General features: G+C 32.5%; 2 protein-coding genes across 2 annotated transcripts; both read left to right on the top strand.

Annotated features, from left to right (window-relative positions):
* Positions 1-8,929: 8,929 nt before the first annotated feature.
* Positions 8,930-14,078, top strand: LOC145590705 (uncharacterized). The gene is made up of 3 exons (XM_081647109.1): positions 8,930-9,692; positions 10,261-11,838; positions 11,977-14,078. Exons 1-3 carry the CDS (start codon positions 8,930-8,932, stop codon positions 14,076-14,078), a joined length of 4,443 nt encoding a protein of 1,480 aa, XP_081503235.1.
* A 5,566-nt stretch (positions 14,079-19,644) lies between these two features.
* Positions 19,645-20,205, top strand: LOC145590703 (uncharacterized). The gene has a single exon (XM_081647107.1). The coding sequence runs from the start codon at positions 19,645-19,647 to the stop codon at positions 20,203-20,205; it is 561 nt and encodes a 186-aa protein (XP_081503233.1).
* The last annotated feature ends 82 nt before the right edge of the window (positions 20,206-20,287 follow it).

The raw sequence follows: 20,287 nt of genomic DNA, 5'->3' as shown, positions 1-20,287 counted from the left end.
CATTTGTAAGACAATAAAACAATATAAAAGTACAAATATATCAAACTCCATTTAACAATTAAAGAAGAATGTACAAATAAAATCAAACTACATACTCTGTATCAAAAATAACAAACAAATTTAATCTTATGCAATGAATGTTTAATTTTGACAGAACATACATACGTAGTCGTACTAGTAAAAATGGGGGTAGCGCCGACTATTTACGTTCTGTATGTTGGCTGTCATTCTTCAAATCCCCATTAATTTTATAATATGGTTTGATAATCACATTTTATCTTAATATTCCTAACTGTCTCGTACTATAACATAAACTAACAATCACAATGGTCAAGTTGAGATGGTTTATTAAACTACGTTACATTATTACTAAATATAACAGCTTAATTAATTAGCTAACCTTAAGACTTGATTTACAAATCCTTTTGTCATGAAAAGTCGGTTAAGAGAATCTTTTTAAATGTAACCATAAAAACCGCCAATTCTGATATGTCGGCGTGACCATAATTATAGTAAGGGATACAGTAGTAGCAAGCAATCTAATAAGAATCATGTTGGAAATAACCAAATATTATGACATTAGTTTAATATTTGACTTGTGGGTTTGATAGTACTATAAACTTTGGATTAATTTTATTTAATTAATAATTATAACATCTCAGGTTGGATGTTATGTGCCACTTGTATGCCAGTTCAATACAAGTAATGTCCTCCCTTTAATAACGGGATATTAAAGTAATTTAAAAGAACAGTTCACTAATTGTTGGCAGCATTACACTATCACATACACTAATTGAATATTTGTAATGCTACGCTGCACGAAATTTAAATCAGTTAGACAGCGGAAAAACTAGAAAAACACAAATTTAATTAGATAAGGAACAAAATATAGAAGAGGTATGTGTAAGTTCAGTTCAAGTAAGTTTAGATAGATTAATCTTCAAAAATAAAAAAGTTTAGATGGATTAATATTTTATTTTACGCCACCTTGCTCTTTCAATTCTAAAAGTTCTAGTTATCTAAAGAAGGTTTAATTACGTACCTAAGCTAAGGCAGACAAATTAATAATGACCTAGAATTAAATTTAGATCAGATAAGAATAAAAAAATCATATATTATTGATGAAGTTGTAAAAACATTTAAGAAACAATCAGAAATGGCTTTCTAATTCCTCCAAAAAAAAAAAACGCTTTCTAAAACGACAATTTTCAATGCCCAAACTATATATTGAATCGTAATTATTCTAAATTATTTTTACCTTTTTTTTTTTTTTTTTTTTTTTTTTGAAATGTGTCTATTATAGCGTATGTGGGTACGTACCCAAGTGCAGATATATGTAAGACAGGTGAATCAAGGGGCTGTGTAATTTTTAGCTCGTCTTATACATACAGTCCATGTTTTTAAATGAGCATAAACATACCGTTAAGTGTACCTTGTAACTCTAGGTGAACCTGAATGTATCTTATCTTAAAATTTTCATCACAATATTAGTAAATATCCTAAACATTGAACTAATAATGTGTATAAGAATTTTTGAACAATAATCTAATTATAAGGAGAGAGACAAAACACATTGTATATTCCAACATTAATAATACACGGTGTACCTTCTTGTCAAAAAAAAAAAAAAAAAAAAAAAACCCATTGTATATATTGGATAATAACATTTACAGAACTGAAATTATTTTTGCTGATTCTCAGTTGTAATTCTTTTTTAAAGTTAAGGATTTTACTGAATTGAAATTATTTTTACTAAACTGAACTTATTTTTGCTGAGCTGAAATTATTTTTACTAGATTAAAATTTATTAAACTTTTTTTTTTATTTTTATTTTTTTAAAGGTAAAATGAACACGGCATTATTGAAGAGAAACCCGATCTCTATTTTGAGCCCAAAAATTCAATCTATAATTCTATAAAAGAGGGTACCACAATTAAATTAAAAATTTAAAAGCTTGCTTAAAAAACTAATCAGTGTTGGTGGGAAAGCAAGTGCACACTCACTCCACCAAGAAAACAATACAATAAAAATAAAAAATAAAAAAAGGTTGAACCTAACGAGGTAGCTAGCTAGCCAGCAGTTCAGTGAATTAGAGAAGTGCATGCATCAAATTCGTGGAACCTGATATAATTAAGCTAAGCTAGCTAACCACAAACAATCTCTATTTCTTTGACGTTGAAAGCTCGCAATCCTGGTCTTTCTATTTTCAGTACAAATAACCTGCATGAATTATTATATTACCTGCACCTATTTTAGCCTGCATGCTTATATAACGGTCCAAGTCAAAAAGTTGTATAACCTATAGTTTTTATTCATAATTAACTTTTGGTTTATTGTACAATGTTCATGGTATTTGACTAATTGGTTTTCATGTTCTTTGAACTAAATTGGTGTAGCTAAATAGGTACCTACATATATACTTATTATTAGCCGCATGTATCATTGTATATATGTGTTATGTGTATTAATAGATTATAGAGAGCCCGTCATTCTTACACCGGCCTAATGCTTACAAATTACTTAGATAATCTTGTTGATTACTGATGCTGACAGCTTCACTTCAACAAATAACAATTTTTTTTTTTCTTGGAATCTTTGGTTAGCATGCTCTAGTGTTTGTTTTAACTTGGAAATTTTAGTTATTGGATTATTCTATTTCAGTTCGTTAGTCTTTAGCTAGTGATTGGTGTGTTGCCTAAGCTTTTTCGATATTTATCGTAATAAGACCTCTAAATTTTGAACTCTCTTTGTCCGAAATTAATACAAAGTGGAGTAGAATAATTTATAGAATCTTTTTTTTTTTTTTCAAAGAGTCATAATCTTTCTTTATGTACTTTTCATTATTACTTGTACGTGCTAGACTTCTAAATTAGAAATCGTGACCATTTGTTTTTTATACTTCGTACATCCTAAAGTAGTACATAATGTGACTAAACTTAAGTTTCTTAAAAGTTTCTCATTAAGGCCAGGCCAGAGAAACAAATTATGCGTTGTGAGTTTCAATTCAATCACATCAAAGAATTTTAGTTGGGTACTTTAGTTGTATAAAATCATACGTATTGTAGCAATATACCCTACGGTTGTACGTATACTTGGGTTAGATCCCCTCCCCCTTTTTAATTGGTTTCTCCCTAAATTTGGGAGATAATTATTGGGCTACTAAGAGCCTGTTCATATTTACTGAACTGAGCTGAACTGAACTGAATTGATTGGAGCTGAACTGAAGTGAACTGAATAGAGGTGAAATGAATATTTTATTTGAGAAGGAAATTAGGAATTGAACTGAACTGAACTAAATCGAACTGAAATTAAGTTGAAGTGAACAGGTCCTAAATAACATACACAAAGATAAAATGTCAGTATGACTGCTTATGCTGTAAAGCGATATTTATCTAAAATTATTTAGACACTCAATACTAAGTGATCCGATCCGCATGTAGTCGGAGTTAGGTTAGCTAAACTCCGGTGAATTGGGTGAGCATCCTAGAAAAAAAAAATACTAAGTGATCCATGATACAGAATATTTTCTACTTCATTCAATCCATGAATAGTAAAAACATGCATGATGACTATATTTTGTTATACCTAAGGTCAATTGAAAAATCAATATAATATATATACTCCTTTATATTTAAACCTTTTTTTTTCCCCCATAAGTTTATTATTTGTTGAGGTCATATTGTTTTACCAATAAAGCAATTGATGAAACGTCAATATCCTCATTTATATTTATTGACTCTTACAAGAAAAACTAGAGCAAACAAACACTATTTAATAAATACACTAGAATCCTTTTCCTTAAAGTTTGATTGAATTTTTTACTTAATCGACAAATTACATATATTTGTAGAACAAGAAATTTGTAGAATAAGATTCCACTAGGTGTACTTGCCTTGGATATTAGATGAATTAAGTGTTAATTAAAATTCAATAGTTTTATATATAAACACACTTGAACAACACACCCAAGTTAATTTGAACATACACGCCCAAGCTAAACAAACTTCTATTTGAGAAAAAAAAAAACACAATCTAACAGTTGTGCCAAGTCATTGGTGCATGTAATAAGTTACCGAATATTAAAGATATATAGAACTTGCTTTTTTCCATGTATCAACAATTTAGTGTTTTGTGTATCAATTAAACTAATATGTAGTTAAATTGACTGTCAATGGTTTTATACGCCTAATAAAACCTCTTTTTAACTTTTGAATTATTCTTTTGCAAGTGGTATAGCAGACAAAAAATAATTTTTTTTATTTTTTTATTTTTTTATTTTTATTATTAACAAAAGACACTATTAAATAACTAACAGTTGAATTCGCGAAAACCCACCATCAACAAGTACAAGTGGTTATGTCAAAAACAAAAAGTACAAGGGGAGTTGCACTTGATAATTATCAAGCTATGAGTCCTTTTTAGAGGATATGGGTGGGCCATGTTTGCTATAATCTTAACTCAATTTTTTTAGTAAGCAATGCTACCACTTGATAAGGCAAAATGATACATTGAATACATGCAATACTTGGTGTAAATGTGTAATTAGCTACATAATCCTGTTTATCACAACTAGAACTATATGATTATCATTTATCAAGACAAATGATAACCAAGAAATGAACGAGCATGATAGTTAAGTGCTACCTAACCCTACGTTAGATTAATTTGTCCTTTCTCTTAATTATTCTTTTAAAATTAGCCTACATACATTATAGTCGTCTAATAAAATTATACTAGTAATAACAATATTCGATGTGTATATATTTATAATATTACTCTAATATTCTCATAACTCCTGATATAAGGGAAAGGTCCAATAAAAATACACTTTTAATGCCCCTAAAATGCTAAGACAAAACTTGGTATAGGGCAGTTTTCGATGGCAGGTACCATGCAAACAATTTTGGGAAATAATAGTAGTTGGACAGTTATAAATGATTGTGATATGTAACTTTCCAAGATTTTAATACTGTACATATACTCGAATTTATTTTATATACATATAAAAAAAATTAATTACAAGGTAAAAAATTCTGCAAACTTAGCTAATGGTCCTTACAAAATAATTAGGCCGAAAATGTAAATATGACAACCATTGCGCCGAAATTTGTGTAATTGTGAAAAACATTGGCTTTTTTTTGTAGTAAGAGTGTGTAATGATCAAATATCAATATCAACAACGTGTTAAATAATATAGGAGAATTGGAAGATAGGTTTTGCTTTGCATTTTTGTAGCTATTTTCTTTAATTTGATCATATTAATTTGAGATGCTAATTTTGGAATTAGTATTATATATAGTATGCATGTTTGATTTGGCCGCTAGAAGTGGAAGACCAGTGTAATTGTATAGAAATTGTTAAATATGGGTCCAAGTAGCATCCGCCACTAAGAGAGAGAGTCCACTTCACAAAATTAAATGAAGGAGGTTCTATCCCAAAACCATATACCAATAGGAGTAGCCCTTTAGCCTTATAAATTGTTTAACTCTTTCTTCTTTTCTCAATGTAGAACACTTACGTAAATATGTTGTTTAGATCGAAAGTCTATAATTCCACCGAAAACATCAAAGTTGTAGGGGAAGTTAGAAGAAAAATATCTTTAATACAACAATGCACGCATCGCGTTCATATAGGGCTCTACATACATATGTAACAATTAAAATCTAAGCTAGCAAGTGATCGAGGTTAGAGTGACATTTGAACTCCACATGCATGCACCTTCAAATAATACTACTTCGTACTCCATTTAATTACTTTCATATTGATGTTAACCTGTGGAAATTTAGCAATATTCACAAATTTTCCTTTGGTCATTGTTTGTAATTTTTATGCAAGGAAAAAAATATCACAAAGCATTATTTAAGGCTTTGTTAGATTTATTTCAAACTTTCAATAAATCTTTTCCCTTAAAATAAAAAAAAATAAAAAATTTGTTTCGAATATATATACTCTGTATTAAAATTATAAACTTTATTTTTATAATTTTATAGATACAAAGTTAAATACGGAGTGTATAGCAATTAAGTTTTACATTGACAAGTGTGTGAACAATAAGCGTTAACATCAATATAAAACAAAGATGTAATGAGCTAGTATTGTCTTTTATGACGTACTCGATGATATACTTAGTACTTTAGTAGTATAAATTATTGTCTTTTGCTTCAGCAGAAATTAAAACTTATTTTCAATCTCTGTCAATAATATGATACTTTGTAGTTTGTACTCCATTTGTTTTTAAAAAAAGGCTCAAATTTGACTGGACACCTATGTAAATGTAGAAGTTTGACCAATAATATATTTACTTATCACATTAATTATGATGTAATATAAAGTAATACCAACTCTACTGCGAATTATCACACGATCACATAATAAAAAATATGATGTCAACTAAATAGATACAGAGGCAATATTAACCATTAATAGTGATCCAGAAACAGAGAGGAGGACAAAAGGAACAGAAATCACAGGACATTAGAACTGAATGCCAACATATGTAAGGCATATCAAATCATATCATTAAAGGTATGGCCTTTACTCTTTGGGACATCTATAACAATAAAATTAGAAGGTGCATGCATGTACTATGCATGCATCATTCTCATCATCCAATTAAAATGACATGAGTGGTCCGAATTACATTTAATATTATATATTATGATGCAAAAAACCCAATTTTTTTCAGCTGGGGTCACTTATGTTACTCCAACAACTGATTTATGCATTCACTTTCTACATTATTTGCTTCCCAATTTCATCATTTTTGCCAATTCAACTGTTGTGTGTGTCTTTGTACTTATCCCATTCAATTCATTCCATCTCAATTTTTTCAATCATTTTACATTTATTACCCTAGAAGACATGCACTGCATGCCGTATATACCCTTCCTAATATAGATGTGGGCCGTTTCAAACTTTCTAATTGATGCCAAAGATAAGAATCTATTGTCAAATCAAACTTGTTCTTATGCAACAAAGGTTATGAACGGGTTAAATGTTTCAATATTACTTCCTTCGTCTCCTAAAGCCTTAGACCAGGTTCATTCTATCTCAAAGCCAAATGAGTCATGAGACGTACTTTCTAAAGCTTATATATCATCTACTCCGCATCATCTTTTTAGCTACTCAGATCACAATCAACGTGCATTATTATTTGTGTTTTCATCAGACATATTAATACGGATATATATAATAATGTTAATGATGATTAAGTCAACATATAAAAATGAAATTTTAATTACTTGTTCTATATACTTCGTATATGGTTGTCGATGTAAAAAAGAAAGATAGAGAAAAATGCAGATACATTGATTCATCTTTTGATTCAATAATAATCCGAGCAAGTGGAAGCAGCTGTCAGCACGACTCATTGATTCATGACCCATAAAATGATGTCGGAGTTACTTAGTTTTGTAGTTGTAACGAACGCAGCCTATGGCAATTGACAAAGTACGTACTATTACTTGCCTTGCTAGTTGCAGTTAAATTTCCTGATATTTAATCATCTTTTGTTTTTCATGATTATTCTCATTTGTTCTTTAGTTTACGTACGCATGCATGCACTGAACTAAATAATAATGATGATTTTTGCTGTTATTCTCTTGAACGATTATGCACATTTTTCTTTCGATAGCTTATATGGAGTACTTTGTTTTTCTAGCATTAACTAGCTTGAATTGGATCAACATCAATAACTAAGAAAGATCCGTGGATAATACGTGTCGAGTTGAAAATTGGAGCCTTTTATATATCAATAGTTTAATTTTGACACTATTACTAGACATAATTTGAAATTTATGTCAACAAGTCACTAATGAAAAGTTAAAATTAAAAAAGTTTTGTGTACATTTCAAACTTACATTACACACTATAAAGGCTTATCATTCACTGTTTGAAATTCACATGATCTTGAGAGTAGGGTACACCAACATGGTTATGTTACAGTGCTCCGGTTGTTGCAAAACTAAAGCTAGCATAAGTTTTTTTTGGTTATTAAAGATAAAAGACCCTATTAAACCAGCGATCTTACATGTTAAGTCAGCCCATCTACATGAATTAATTAATGTTTGAGAGTAGAAGGGGGGAGGTAAACTAAGGGAATCCCCTTACTCAAGCAACGTAGACCCTGTTCTTTTGAACTTCTGGGCAGAGTAGATTTCAGCAGAGCAGAACCGAGCAGGCAGAGCAGAGTAGATTTCATTATTATTATTATTATTGTTGTTGTTGTTGTTGTTGTTGTTACTACTACTACTACTACTACTACTACTACTACTACTACTACTATTATTATTACTATTATTAATATTATCGCATTAAGAAAAAATTGCTAAATATAAGGACTGGGAATTACCTAGTGAAGTCCCTCGTGCTAGGGTGAGTCGTCCCGTACTAGGGTTTGTCGTTTTCCTGTGCGTATCTCGTTGATTTCAGTGCCAATTCCTCTGTTTTTTCGTGTTTTTCTGTTCAAATTCTTATTTTTCGAGTGCATACAATTCTGATTTTCGTATGGAGGAGGACCTGTTGAAGGATTGGGAGAAATTCTCTCTCACGGAGGATGAGAATGCTGTTGTTGGAGGTGCGCTTGATTTTGACGATGGAAGTGGAACAACTGAACCTTGCTCTGGTGGGGAAACTGCCGACTGAGAAGACTTTCAGTGTCGAAGCAATGAAGCGTACTTTGAATTTTGTTTGGCGCCTGCAAGATAGTATCGTTATCAATTCGGTGGACACAAATCTTTATGTGTTTCAGTTCTTTAAGGAGGGTGATAAGCAGCGTATTCTGGCTGGAAGTCCCTAGTTCTTTGATGGAAAACTTCTACTGTTGAAGGAGATTCAAGGGGGCGAGCAACCATCTGAGGTGTGTTTTAACGATTCCCCTATGTGGATTAGATTGTTAGATGTCCCTTTTAATAGAAGAAATAAATCTGTGATGTATGATATTGGTGAAGCTCTTGGTGGGTTTCTTGAATTTGATGACTCTAATCTGTTGGGTTGGGGTGAGTATATGCGAATTAAGGTTCGAATTAATGTCAATAAACCGCTGCGAAGGGGTCTATTTATTTCGGTGGGCAGTTCGAAACCGAAATGGATAGATATCAAGTATGAAAGGCTAGGTGACTTTTGTTTTTTCTGTGGAAAACTTGATCACATTGATAAGGATTGTGCTGCAAGGGAGGCTGGTAGGGAAGAGGGTTGTGAAATTGTGTACCAATATGGGGCGTGGATGCGTGCATCTCCAATGAAACCTCAACAAAAATCTTATGCGGTTCGGGAGAAGGAAAGAGCTTGGTGTGAGAAGCTTGAAGAGGCTAAGATTGGCTCGAATAATATCAGACCGAAAACTATCAAACTTGGCCCGATTGGTGCTGCAAGGAGGTTACACTTCATGAACGAGAAAAGTGATGAAGTGGTGACTCAACCGAAGGTGAAAGAAGCTGCGCTGGCTCTTGTATTTGATGAACAAAGTAGAAAGAATGTGCTACGAACTCAAAGTGTTACAAAGAATGTTACTAGTGGTAAGGGAGGGGAAGGTCATGGTGTCGAAAGAGTGAGTAATGTGGGTAATGTTGATGACAATGAGTACATAGGTGCTAGTGTTGGTGATTTAATAGGTGCCAAGGGTGCTTTGGGGGTGGAGGAAGGTGTGTCGAAGGTATCTACTGGGGATAGGGGCGAGAGTGGTGACACGGTTGGTACTTCGAAGGTGGAGGGGGGTATCATTAAAAAAACACAACTTGGGGGGTGAGTGATAAGAAGAAAAATCATAAAACATGGAGAAGGGTGGAAAGGATGGAAGAGGGGTATAGTGGGTTTGTTGGTGAAGTGGGTACTGGCAGTAAGTGTGGTGAGGGTGCAAAAAATAAAAAAAGAAGCCACATTAGTGAGGGGGAGGAAGTTCAAGTAGATAAAAGGGTGAGAATGGATATTGATACTAGTTCTGGGGACAGTTTCATCCAAGTAGAGGGAGGTGGTGTTGACCACTCCCTCGAAGGGCAATGAAAATATTAAGTTGGAATGCCCAAGGACTTGGCAACCCTTGGGCGGAAAGAGCTCTCCGTGACTTGTGTTGGAGAGAGAGGCCGGATGTGGTTTTTTTGATGGAAACTATGATCGATGATGGTAGATTGGAGAAAATTAAAAGAAGGTGTGGTTTTGATAGTGGAGTGTGTTTGAGTAGTAATGGTAGAGCGGGGGGAATTGGTTTTTGGTGGCGTGGTGTCTCTATTAATACTGTATCTTTCTCTACTCACCATTTTGCAGTCGATGTTTGTAAACCGGATGGCACTCCATGGTGGAGGGCGATTGGTGTATATGGATGGCCGGAGACGGAACATAAGAATAAGACGTGGGACTTAATGAGATCTCTTAAAAATAGTTGTTCTTTACCGGTTGTCATGTTTGGTGATTTTAATGAGATTGTGAGTATGAGAGAGAAGGAGGGAGGTGTGGCTCGACGTGAATCATTAATGGATGCTTTCCGGGGTGCCATTGATGATTGTGGATTGAGAGACTTGGGTTACAAAGGGACTATTTTTACATGGCGCAGGGGAAAGACGGTTGACACGTTTGTTAGAGAACGCCTTGACAGATTTTTGGGTGATGATGCATGGTGTGAATTATTCCCCAATTTTGGTGTGCGGCACTTGGTCAGCGAAGAGTCCGATCATACCCCTATACTACTTGATAATCTTAATTATTTTGAGAGGGGGAGGAAGGGTAAGTTGTTCCGTTTTGAGAGTATGTGGCTGTCGAATGATGATTGCGCCAAGGTGGTTTCGGATGCCTGGAAAAATAGTGAAGGTTTTGCTCCTCATTTGAGAATCGATCAGTGTGCAAATGACTTGAGAAAATGGGCTTCTAAAGCTTTTGGGGACACAAAAAAGAAAATAAAAAAGCTGGAAAGTGAGTTGCTTGCGGCTCAAGGGGGACATGTTGATGCAGCTATGCTTGATAATTGTGAGAAGCTATCGAGAAAAATTAGTGATCTCCGAAGGCTTGAAGAATCCTACTGGTATGCAAGAGCTCGAGCAAATGAAATGCGGGATGGGGACAAAAATACTTCATATTTCCACCGCAAGGCTAGCCAGAGACGCAAGAAGAATCGGATCGATGGGCTTACTGACTCTGAAGGAAATTGGGTCACTGACGAAGAGCGCATCAAGGGTATGGTGGGGGATTATTTCTCACAACTTTTTTCTTCTAGTGATCCGTCGGGTTTTGATGAAGCTCTTGAGGGGTTAGATCATGTTGTCACAGAGGATATGAATGCCGCACTTATGGTTGAGCCGAGTGGAGATGAGATTAAGGAGGCGTTATTTCAAATGCACCCGAACAAGGCTCCGGGAACCGATGGTATGCATGCTCTATTTTTTCAGAAATTTTGGCATATTATTGGTTCTGATATTATTACTCTGGTGAAAAATTGGTGGCGTGGTTCTGTTGATATTTCTGAAATTAATAGGACTTGTATTGTGCTGATTCCGAAATGCAATGAGCCGAAATTTTTAACAGAATATAGACCCATAAGTTGTTGCAATGTGATTTATAAAATAATATCAAAAACTCTGGCAAACAAGTTAAAACCTTTTCTGAATGATATTATTTCTATAAATCAAAGTGCTTTTGTCCCTGGGCGTCTGATTTCCGACAATGCTCTTATTGCTTTTGAGATCTTTCACTATATGAAGAGAAGAGGGGAAGGTAGACATGGCTCGGTGGCTCTGAAACTTGATATGAGTAAAGCATATGACAGGGTCGAATGGGTTTTTTTGGAGAAGGTTATGGGTAAATTGGGTTTCTGCTCAGGATGGATTGCGAAGGTCATGAATTGTATTGCGAGTGTGTCTTTCTCTTTCAAGGTGAATGGCGACATATCGGGGAATGTAGTACCATCTCGGGGCCTTCGTTAGGGTGATCCTATTTCTCCATACCTTTTCTTATTTTGTGCTGATGCTTTTTCTGGTTTAATTTCGAAAGCAAATAGGGACAAAAAGATCAGTGGTGTAAAAATTTGTCGTGCTGCTCCTAGTGTTTCTCACTTGTTTTTTGCTGATGATAGTATTTTATTTGCAAAAGCTACTCTGCAGGAATGCTCAAAGATTGCTGAAATAATCAGTGTTTATGAGAGAGCTTCCGGTCAGAAAGTTAATCTAGATAAGACGGAGGTAGCTTTTAGCAAATGTGTGCCAGGAGAAAGGAGGAATTTGATTATTGAGACTCTGGGTGTGAGGGAAGTTGAGAGACATGAGAAGTATTTGGGTTTGCCAACGATCATTGGTAAATCTAAAAAAGCGATTTTCACATGCTTGAAGGAGAGGATATGGAAGAAGGTGAATGGGTGGAAGGAGAGACTTATGTCAAGACCGGGAAAAGAAGTTCTAATCAAGGCCGTTGCTCAAGCCATCCCGACTTACATGATGAGTATTTTCAAGGTGCCGGAGGGTTTAATTGATGAAATTCATTCTTTGTTGTGTAAGTTTTGGTGGGGCTCTAGAGAGGACGTTAAGAAGTTGCATTGGCAAAATTGGGATAAGTTATGTTTGCCTAAATCGAGGGGTGGGATGAATTTTCAAGACCTCACTTGTTTCAATCATGCACTACTAGCGAAGCAACTATGGCGTCTACATTCGAATGACACAACATTGCTTCACAAAACTTTAAAGGCAAAATACTTCAAGCACTCCTCGGTTATTGAAGCTAATAGAGGGTTTGATCCTAGTTTTTCATGGAGAAGTATATGGGGTGCCAAAGGGTTGCTGCGTGATGGCCTTGTTTGGAGAGTTGGGAATGGCTCAAGCATAGATATTTGGGCTGATACATGGCTGCTTGTAGGGGGCAAACCGTGCAAAATTCCAATGATTACTGATGGTCCTAGTAGTATGTTGGTGAGTGAGTTAATGGATGATGATAGAAGAGGGTGGGATAGTGGAAAAATTTCGAATATTGTAGGTGCTGACTGGTGTGCGCCTATTCTTGCTACTCCCCTCCCTGCTAACCCGTGTGCTGACAAAAAATATTGGGGTTGGACAAAGACAGGAACTTATAATGTTAGATCAGGGTATTGGCTCGCAAAGATGGGTAACTTCGAGGATCACAATGCTGGGTTGAGTGAGGAGGTATGGAAGTCAGTTTGGAAGATAAAAGGCCCTCCAAAATTGCAACATTTCTTATGGAGTGCTGTAAAAGGTAACTTGGCTGTTAAAGAAAGGTTGCGATTTCGCCACATTGTGAATGAAAGTTCTTGTCCTGTCTGCGGGGCTCTGGAAGAAACTATTTATCACACCTTGTTCGAATGTGAAGCAGCAAGAGAAATCTGGGATCATAGTGAGATGAAGGATAATATGGTTGGTGCGCCTGTTGGTTCATTAGCTGCGATTTGGGAGTGGATTATACACAAATATAGTGCTGACATTGTTAGCTCTATGGCTACTCTTATGTGGGCAGCATGGAGATGTCGAAATCTGCTAATTCATGACAACGAGAGACCCCATTTTGTTATGTTAGCTGCTGGATTTTGTAAGCTAGTCCAAGACTATAATGTTTACTCCAACAAAGTGATACAACGAGTGGCTGCTGCCCCTGCTACTACAAGCTTCAGCTCGTGGCATTCTCCCCCACCAGGGTATGTGAAATTCAACTCCGATGCTCATGTTCCCATATCAGGTGTGGCTGGTCTTGGCGTTGTTGGTCGTGATGAGAAAGGTAGCCTATTCTGTGCAGCAACGAAGAGAGCCTATGGTACTCAACCAGAGTATGTTGAAGCTATGGCCGTGTTATATGCGTTGAGACTTGCTAGAAGGCTAGGATATAAGAAGGTGTGGGTGGAATGTGATTCCTTGAATGTTGTCAAGAAGGTGAATGATGGTGCCGAAGGTCTCTCTCCCCTATTTGTGATCTATGATGATATTAAGTCCGATAGAGCTTGGTTTGATAGTTGTATTTTTTCACATGTTAAGCGTTCTTGTAACACCCCCGCTCATCTAGTTGCTCGATGGGAGGTTGGTGATTTTCAGGAGGTTGTTAAACTTGATTCCTTTCCCCAAAGTATTCTAACTTTGGTGGACTTGGATAATGCTTAATAAAATTGCTCTATCGGTTTTCAAAAAAAAAAAAAAATAAATAAATATTATCGCATTATTATTATAATCATTAAATATTATTATTAAATGTTAATTATTATTATTATAATAATTATAATTATTAAATATTATTTACTTATTATTTTTATAGTTATTAAAAATTAAAAATTATTATTTTTATTATTATTATTAAAAATTAATAATTATTATTATCTTTAAATATTAGCTATTATCCTTAAATATTAATTTTTATTATAAAAAATCAATTATTATTAATATTATTAGTAATAAGTATTAATATTACTATTATTATCATTATTTTTTTTGAGAAAATATTATTATCATTATCATTATTATTATTATTATTAAATATTAATTATTTATTTTTATTATTAATTTATATTATTATTATTATTATAATTCAATTTTTAATTATTATTTTAATTATTAAATATTAATTATTTATATTATATTATTAAATATTAATTTTTAATAATAATATTATTAAATATTATTTATTTATTTATTATTATTATTAAATATTAATTTTTAATAATATTATAATTATTAAATATTAATTATTTATTATTGTTATTATTAAATATTAATATTATTATTAAATATTTATTATTTATTATTATTAAATATTAATTATTATTATTATAATAATTCAGTATTAATTATTTTTATTATTAAATATTAATTATTTTTATTATTAATAAATATTAATTATTATTATAATAATTCAATATTAAGTATTATTTTTAAGCAGAGCAGAGCAGATTTCAGCAAAGCAGCTCTAAAGAACGGGGCCGTAGTCGATAAAGCTTAAATTTGTGGCCTCAAAGTCACATGACGAGCTCCTCACCAACTCCACCAAACTTAATTATTAGGTTGAGCTAGCTTAAGATTGGCACACTATTATCTTGATTTGCTGCTCGCCTACTGTAGTTTGTATTGTTGTACGTATACCTTAAACCTTACAAATTACAATTACGGTAATAAAAGTACATGAAACCTCCGACAGCAAATAAAGGTCCGGTTGATTTCCTGTCATTTAAATTAAGGCTTAAGTTTGATGGATTGGCTTGACAAAATCTAATCTTTGTAGTTCTTCCCTTTTTCAAGTGCTCATCAGATAATATGGCCTGCTGGCATCAAAAGTGCGACACAACACACTTAAAGTAGGGTATACTTTTAATTTAAATTGTTATTATGTATGTCTATTTCATGGATTAAATAAGAGTCAAAAGAAACATAAACAAAAAGTTCCCATTTTTTTTTGCCTTTTAGACCATATAATATGTAGAAAAGGTGACACCATTTCGTATTAAAAAAAAAAACTTTAAAAGCACTAATGCTGTAGTAATGCACTAGATACTTTGGCACACTCTAGCATACAAAAGTTGCTTTGAATTTTCAATTTATAGGGTGGCGTCTTGAGTTTTGATTGATAATGATGAGATTATTGAACATTGATTAGATAACTTCAAAAAGTTAGTATATATACTTCCTTCGTTTTAAATTAAATTAATTGACACTATATATACATTTTTTTTAACACATTAATCGATGTATAAATTCAATTGTAAGTTTGGAAGTATGAACATCTCCATAAATAACTGCAAAATCTTAAACAATGTTGTAAAATACCATTGAAAATTGGCACCAATCATAAGGAGTGAAAGTTCAATAACAACTCCCTCGCACTTTCTTTTGTAATTATATGTAATTATAAATTCTGAACAGAGAGATTATTTAAATTGGTATTAGTCCTCCTTTACCTTAAATGAACAGAATCATTTCTTGACATTGACCCTAGCTTGCTAGCAGCTACATGTTGGATCAACAACCAAACGCAGTCTTATCACACTAACACATGATTTAGCTAATACAAGTTGAAAGAGGAAAAAAGGGGGAACTCAAGCCCACTAGATGATATAATTCACGTGATTTAAGTTATGATTCTAATAATTAATGTGGGGGTAATTATATTATTATAGTGGGTGTCTTATTCTATATGACTATGTAATTAATTCCAATAATCAAATGGATAATGCAACTATCTTTTCAAATTAAAGCTCCTTTTTCTTGTATTATATGATCCAAATCTATGGAATTTTCTCATAACTACATATCATCTATTCAAATTAATTATAAATTTTAATGAAGGTAATCTAGCCAAATTAAATCATTTGAAGTGCTTGCTTTCGAATTTTCCACGATAAATGGATGCTTCAAATTATAGGAGATGTACAATGCATATGATCACTAAATGTTCTCTACATAATTCATTTGATTTGAGGGATATGACTATGAACCACTATAACACTATATATTAAAAAACATTATAATATACAAGTAGGTTAATATAAATAATTTTATGGGTCATATTTTGTTACCCAATCAATTTCTTCGTACAAAATATACTTTTCTATATTAAAAAAAAAAACAATAGATATTTTATTTTAATGATTTGGGCCTTAAGGTTGGAAGGGAGGAAGGAAGAGGGGGCCTTGGACAATTATCACCTATCATGGTGGGCATTTAGTCATAATGTTTTGAGTTAGTGGGGACAATTTATTTTTTTTTATTTTTTTATTTTTTTTGGCTACTTGTCGCCTTAGGATTTAACTATAACTTTGTGGAAAATTAGAAAAAGTTGTACAATTCATTATATCTTTTATTTTGGACCAAAGTTTTCTTAGATTTCATATCATTAAGAATTGTCCAATAATAATATGAAATGAATTCATTGTTATTGTTATTATAATGATTTTCTCATGTGTTCCACGGTTAAGATTAGTGAAAAGGTAAGCTAATTTAAAATTATTATGATAAACTATTGAAGCTAGTTTTATTATTTATTTATTTATTTATTTATTTATTTTTACAATTTGAAGCTAGTTAGATTGGACATACTTTAGTTATATATGTATTATATTGTAGATATTGTTTTATTTATTTTTTATCTGAACTTTTCAAAATTAACACGAACTTAATACAAAGCCAATTATATCATGAAATAATAATCCATCATTAATAGAATTAAATCGAAAGTCGCAAAAGATAAACTTTTAATAATCAATTAATTTATAAAGTATCCTGTAAAATATAAAATAGCTAGCCAACTTTTATAAATGTTCATCTCTAATGTGTAACATTGAAGTTTAGTTTATGTTGCGTAATAAATCTAGTGTTTTCACACTATGACATAGTAACATCGTTTCACACAAATTTTTTAGATCTACGTATAAGAATTAAATCATAAGGACTTAAGAAGTAGAATGATATATTCCCACGTAGGTTTGATTTGAAGGATCGAAGGTCATGCCTTTGATGTATTTGGGGCAAGTTCAGCGTAAATGAAACCACTAGACAACCATTAGAGTGAAGGAGAATAGATCTCTTGCCTTAGTAAAAAGTTTGTTCCCTTTTAGCCTAGATCCACTAAAATATAAAAATAGAAGATTGGACATATTGTTCTAGTTAAGTAGAATATGAGAGTGAAGACCTCGAATAATATATGGGAACTCATAGCTTTTATGCCAAAAGAATAAATTGTATCACGACTCACAATGTTGTAAATGGTGCTAGATTTTTTTTTTTTTTTTTGGATAAGTTTAGGTCAAATTAAACATATTCATGTTATCGTGATTATATTTTTCATGTCTTTTGTGAAGAGATACACTTTATTTTGTTAGCTTTCCCTGGTGTCAATTTGGGATCTCATGGTACACTGAGATTGCGAATTATTAGTATAGCTCTATAATAAAGATCGGCAAATATGCATGTCATCCAAGTTAAACTACAACAATTATGCCTTAACTATAAGATTAGAGAAGAAGAAAAAAAAGTTGTACTTGAATTTTTTAAAATCCAATAACTAATTATTGATGACATTTGCACATTGCACCAACAAAACCATTATTATTGTTATTATAATTATTATTGATGACCTATTGAATATCGGAATTTTTAGTTGGTTGGGAGACATGATAATACTCCTTAATTGTTTGGGCCTTGGCCCATAAAACATAGAAAATTTTATAGTACTATGGATCCCTAGGTAGCAAACAGATTGACCCAAGTAGGAAAATATAATTGAACAAGGACAAAATATTCGTGCAGCCTAAATATGGGCCACTACATTGTAGTCCATTGTAATTATTACGTACTTTTTCAACCACCTCCAATGAAGTATTTAGTTATGGCCCACATGTTTTGTAACAAAACCCCAAAACAAATTAAGATTTGGAAGCTACAACGATGGATCACCTTCCTCTTAGTACAACATAAACAATCCCAACTAAGTTGCACATTTATATTTAATGATGAAGTTTGTGGAGTATAATGATTGTATGTGTATATTAAAAAATTGGCAATTGTATAAATTAGTACAATTGTTGGACTAGATTTCATTAAAAAAATCAGTTCTTGTACTTAAAATAAATTAGTATAATGATTGTATCTATTTTTGATGATTCAAGATAAACATTTGATGAAAAAGAAAAATCATTATGTTGTCTTTGTACAGTAGGTTTAGGTTGGCTATACCCATCAAGGAAGAGAAGAGTTATCCACTTTGAGTCTAGGAGGAAAATTTTGTCCCAAATTACTGACAATTAGAGAATTAGCCCACAAGAATTATACGAAATAAATGAATTGTTATGTATATTCTTTAGTGTAGGACAACTCACAATATGCATTTTTTAATATGAAATCTTAACAAATTCCATCACGTGTGAGTGCCCTTTAATAATAATAATTACTTCACAATAGAGAGTATTATTTTAGCTCATATAGCGGTATACTCGTATTGATAATGATGGTTGAAAATGAAATTTATAATTACAGTATTATAGATAATAATAATAATGCATTTTGTATTGCTTTGAACTTATCATTTATGTGAAAATATCAAAATTTATCAACTAAGCAGAGCCATAATGTCCTACAAGTTCCATACAACAATTAAATTTAATGATAAATATAATTTACTATACTTTTATATAAAAAAAAAATAAAAAAAAATTTAATCTATACAAATGCAATTTTGTCTGTCACACAATAGGCTTAGTTAGTCATATTACCTCAAATTAAATACATTAATAATAATTATTTTGCCTGAAATTCACTTATATGATGTTAATATAGACAAACCATTGAAGCCCCCAACTTGACCCATCGTGAGCCAAAGTTTAATTCATGGGCTCAATTTAATCCTTTGATAACCAAAAATGTGTTGTCTAATATGATTAGTTTAGTTACAAAATCCATGTAAAATTGCAATGCTCTAGTGTTCAACACACGTTTTTGCGGCGCTTACTCTGAGGAAAAGAACGTGCTTATTACCAAACTTCAAAACAAAATCATAGCAGTACAATCGGTCATAATTCCTCAAGCTTCAAATCTGCACTTGTTTCCCTCAATTTATCCATCAAATTCAGGTATATTTCATTCCTCAAACAAAATACCCAGAAAAAGAAATCATCTTTTTCAGTTTATATTTGATCATAAATTTAGTATGCTGATAGGCAAGATGTTTAATCAGTCAATTTTTAAAATGCTAATGCTTGTATTAGTATGCTGTATGATTGTGGTATTTCTGTCAATGTTTAAACTACCTGATGATTCAATTGGGAAAATGAATGATTCCTCAAAAATTAGGGGAATTTATTCAAAGAATGAGAAATTGGGTAAATTTGGGGAAATGATGGTTGGAATGTTACCTGATGATCTTGCATTTACAGTTTTTGTGCCCTCTGAAAAGGCCTTTGAGCGTGATTTGGGATTAAGGGCAAACCACAGTTATGATCCTAAAGAGTTGGACAATGTATATGCAACGGTTTCTCATGTGCTAGGTTTTTCGACGATTCCTCGAAAGATTTATACTGATTTACTCCCTGATGGAAAGGGTTTGTCATATGATTCAATCTCTGGATTTGCACTGTATATTTCAAAGGATTTTGATGGGGTTTTGGTTGTTAATAGGGTTAGGGCAAAACAAGTTAATTATAAGAGAGGTGAGGTGGTGGTGCATATAATGGATGGAGTTATAATGGATGCTGAGTTTGAGCAGTCAGTTAAGCCTGCTGATGAAGATGAAATGGCAATTAAAGATTGATTTTGGGAGTACTGATTAGTTTTACATTGGTTCTGATCTTTAGGGGTTCAAGCTTCAAGGATATCGAGATTATTGGTTGAAA

This window comes from Chenopodium album, chromosome 18 (genome assembly GCF_948465745.1).
Source record: "Chenopodium album chromosome 18, dcCheAlbu1.1, whole genome shotgun sequence".
NCBI classification, from domain to species: domain Eukaryota; kingdom Viridiplantae; phylum Streptophyta; class Magnoliopsida; order Caryophyllales; family Amaranthaceae; genus Chenopodium; species Chenopodium album.
Note: the sequence above shows the minus strand (reverse complement) of the source record. Positions and strands in the feature narration are given on the sequence as shown.

Coding starts and splice junctions, on each gene's coding strand:
- LOC145590703 (XM_081647107.1), top strand. CDS start 19,645: ATGCTAATGCTTGTATTAGTATGCTGTATGATTGTGGTATTTCTGTCA.
- LOC145590705 (XM_081647109.1), top strand. CDS start 8,930: ATGTATGATATTGGTGAAGCTCTTGGTGGGTTTCTTGAATTTGATGAC. Junction 9,693..10,260: donor CGAGAGTGGTGACACGGTTG/GTACTTCGAAGG, acceptor ACCATTTTGCAG/TCGATGTTTGTAAACCGGAT. Junction 11,839..11,976: donor GGTCATGAATTGTATTGCGA/GTGTGTCTTTCT, acceptor TAATTTCGAAAG/CAAATAGGGACAAAAAGATC.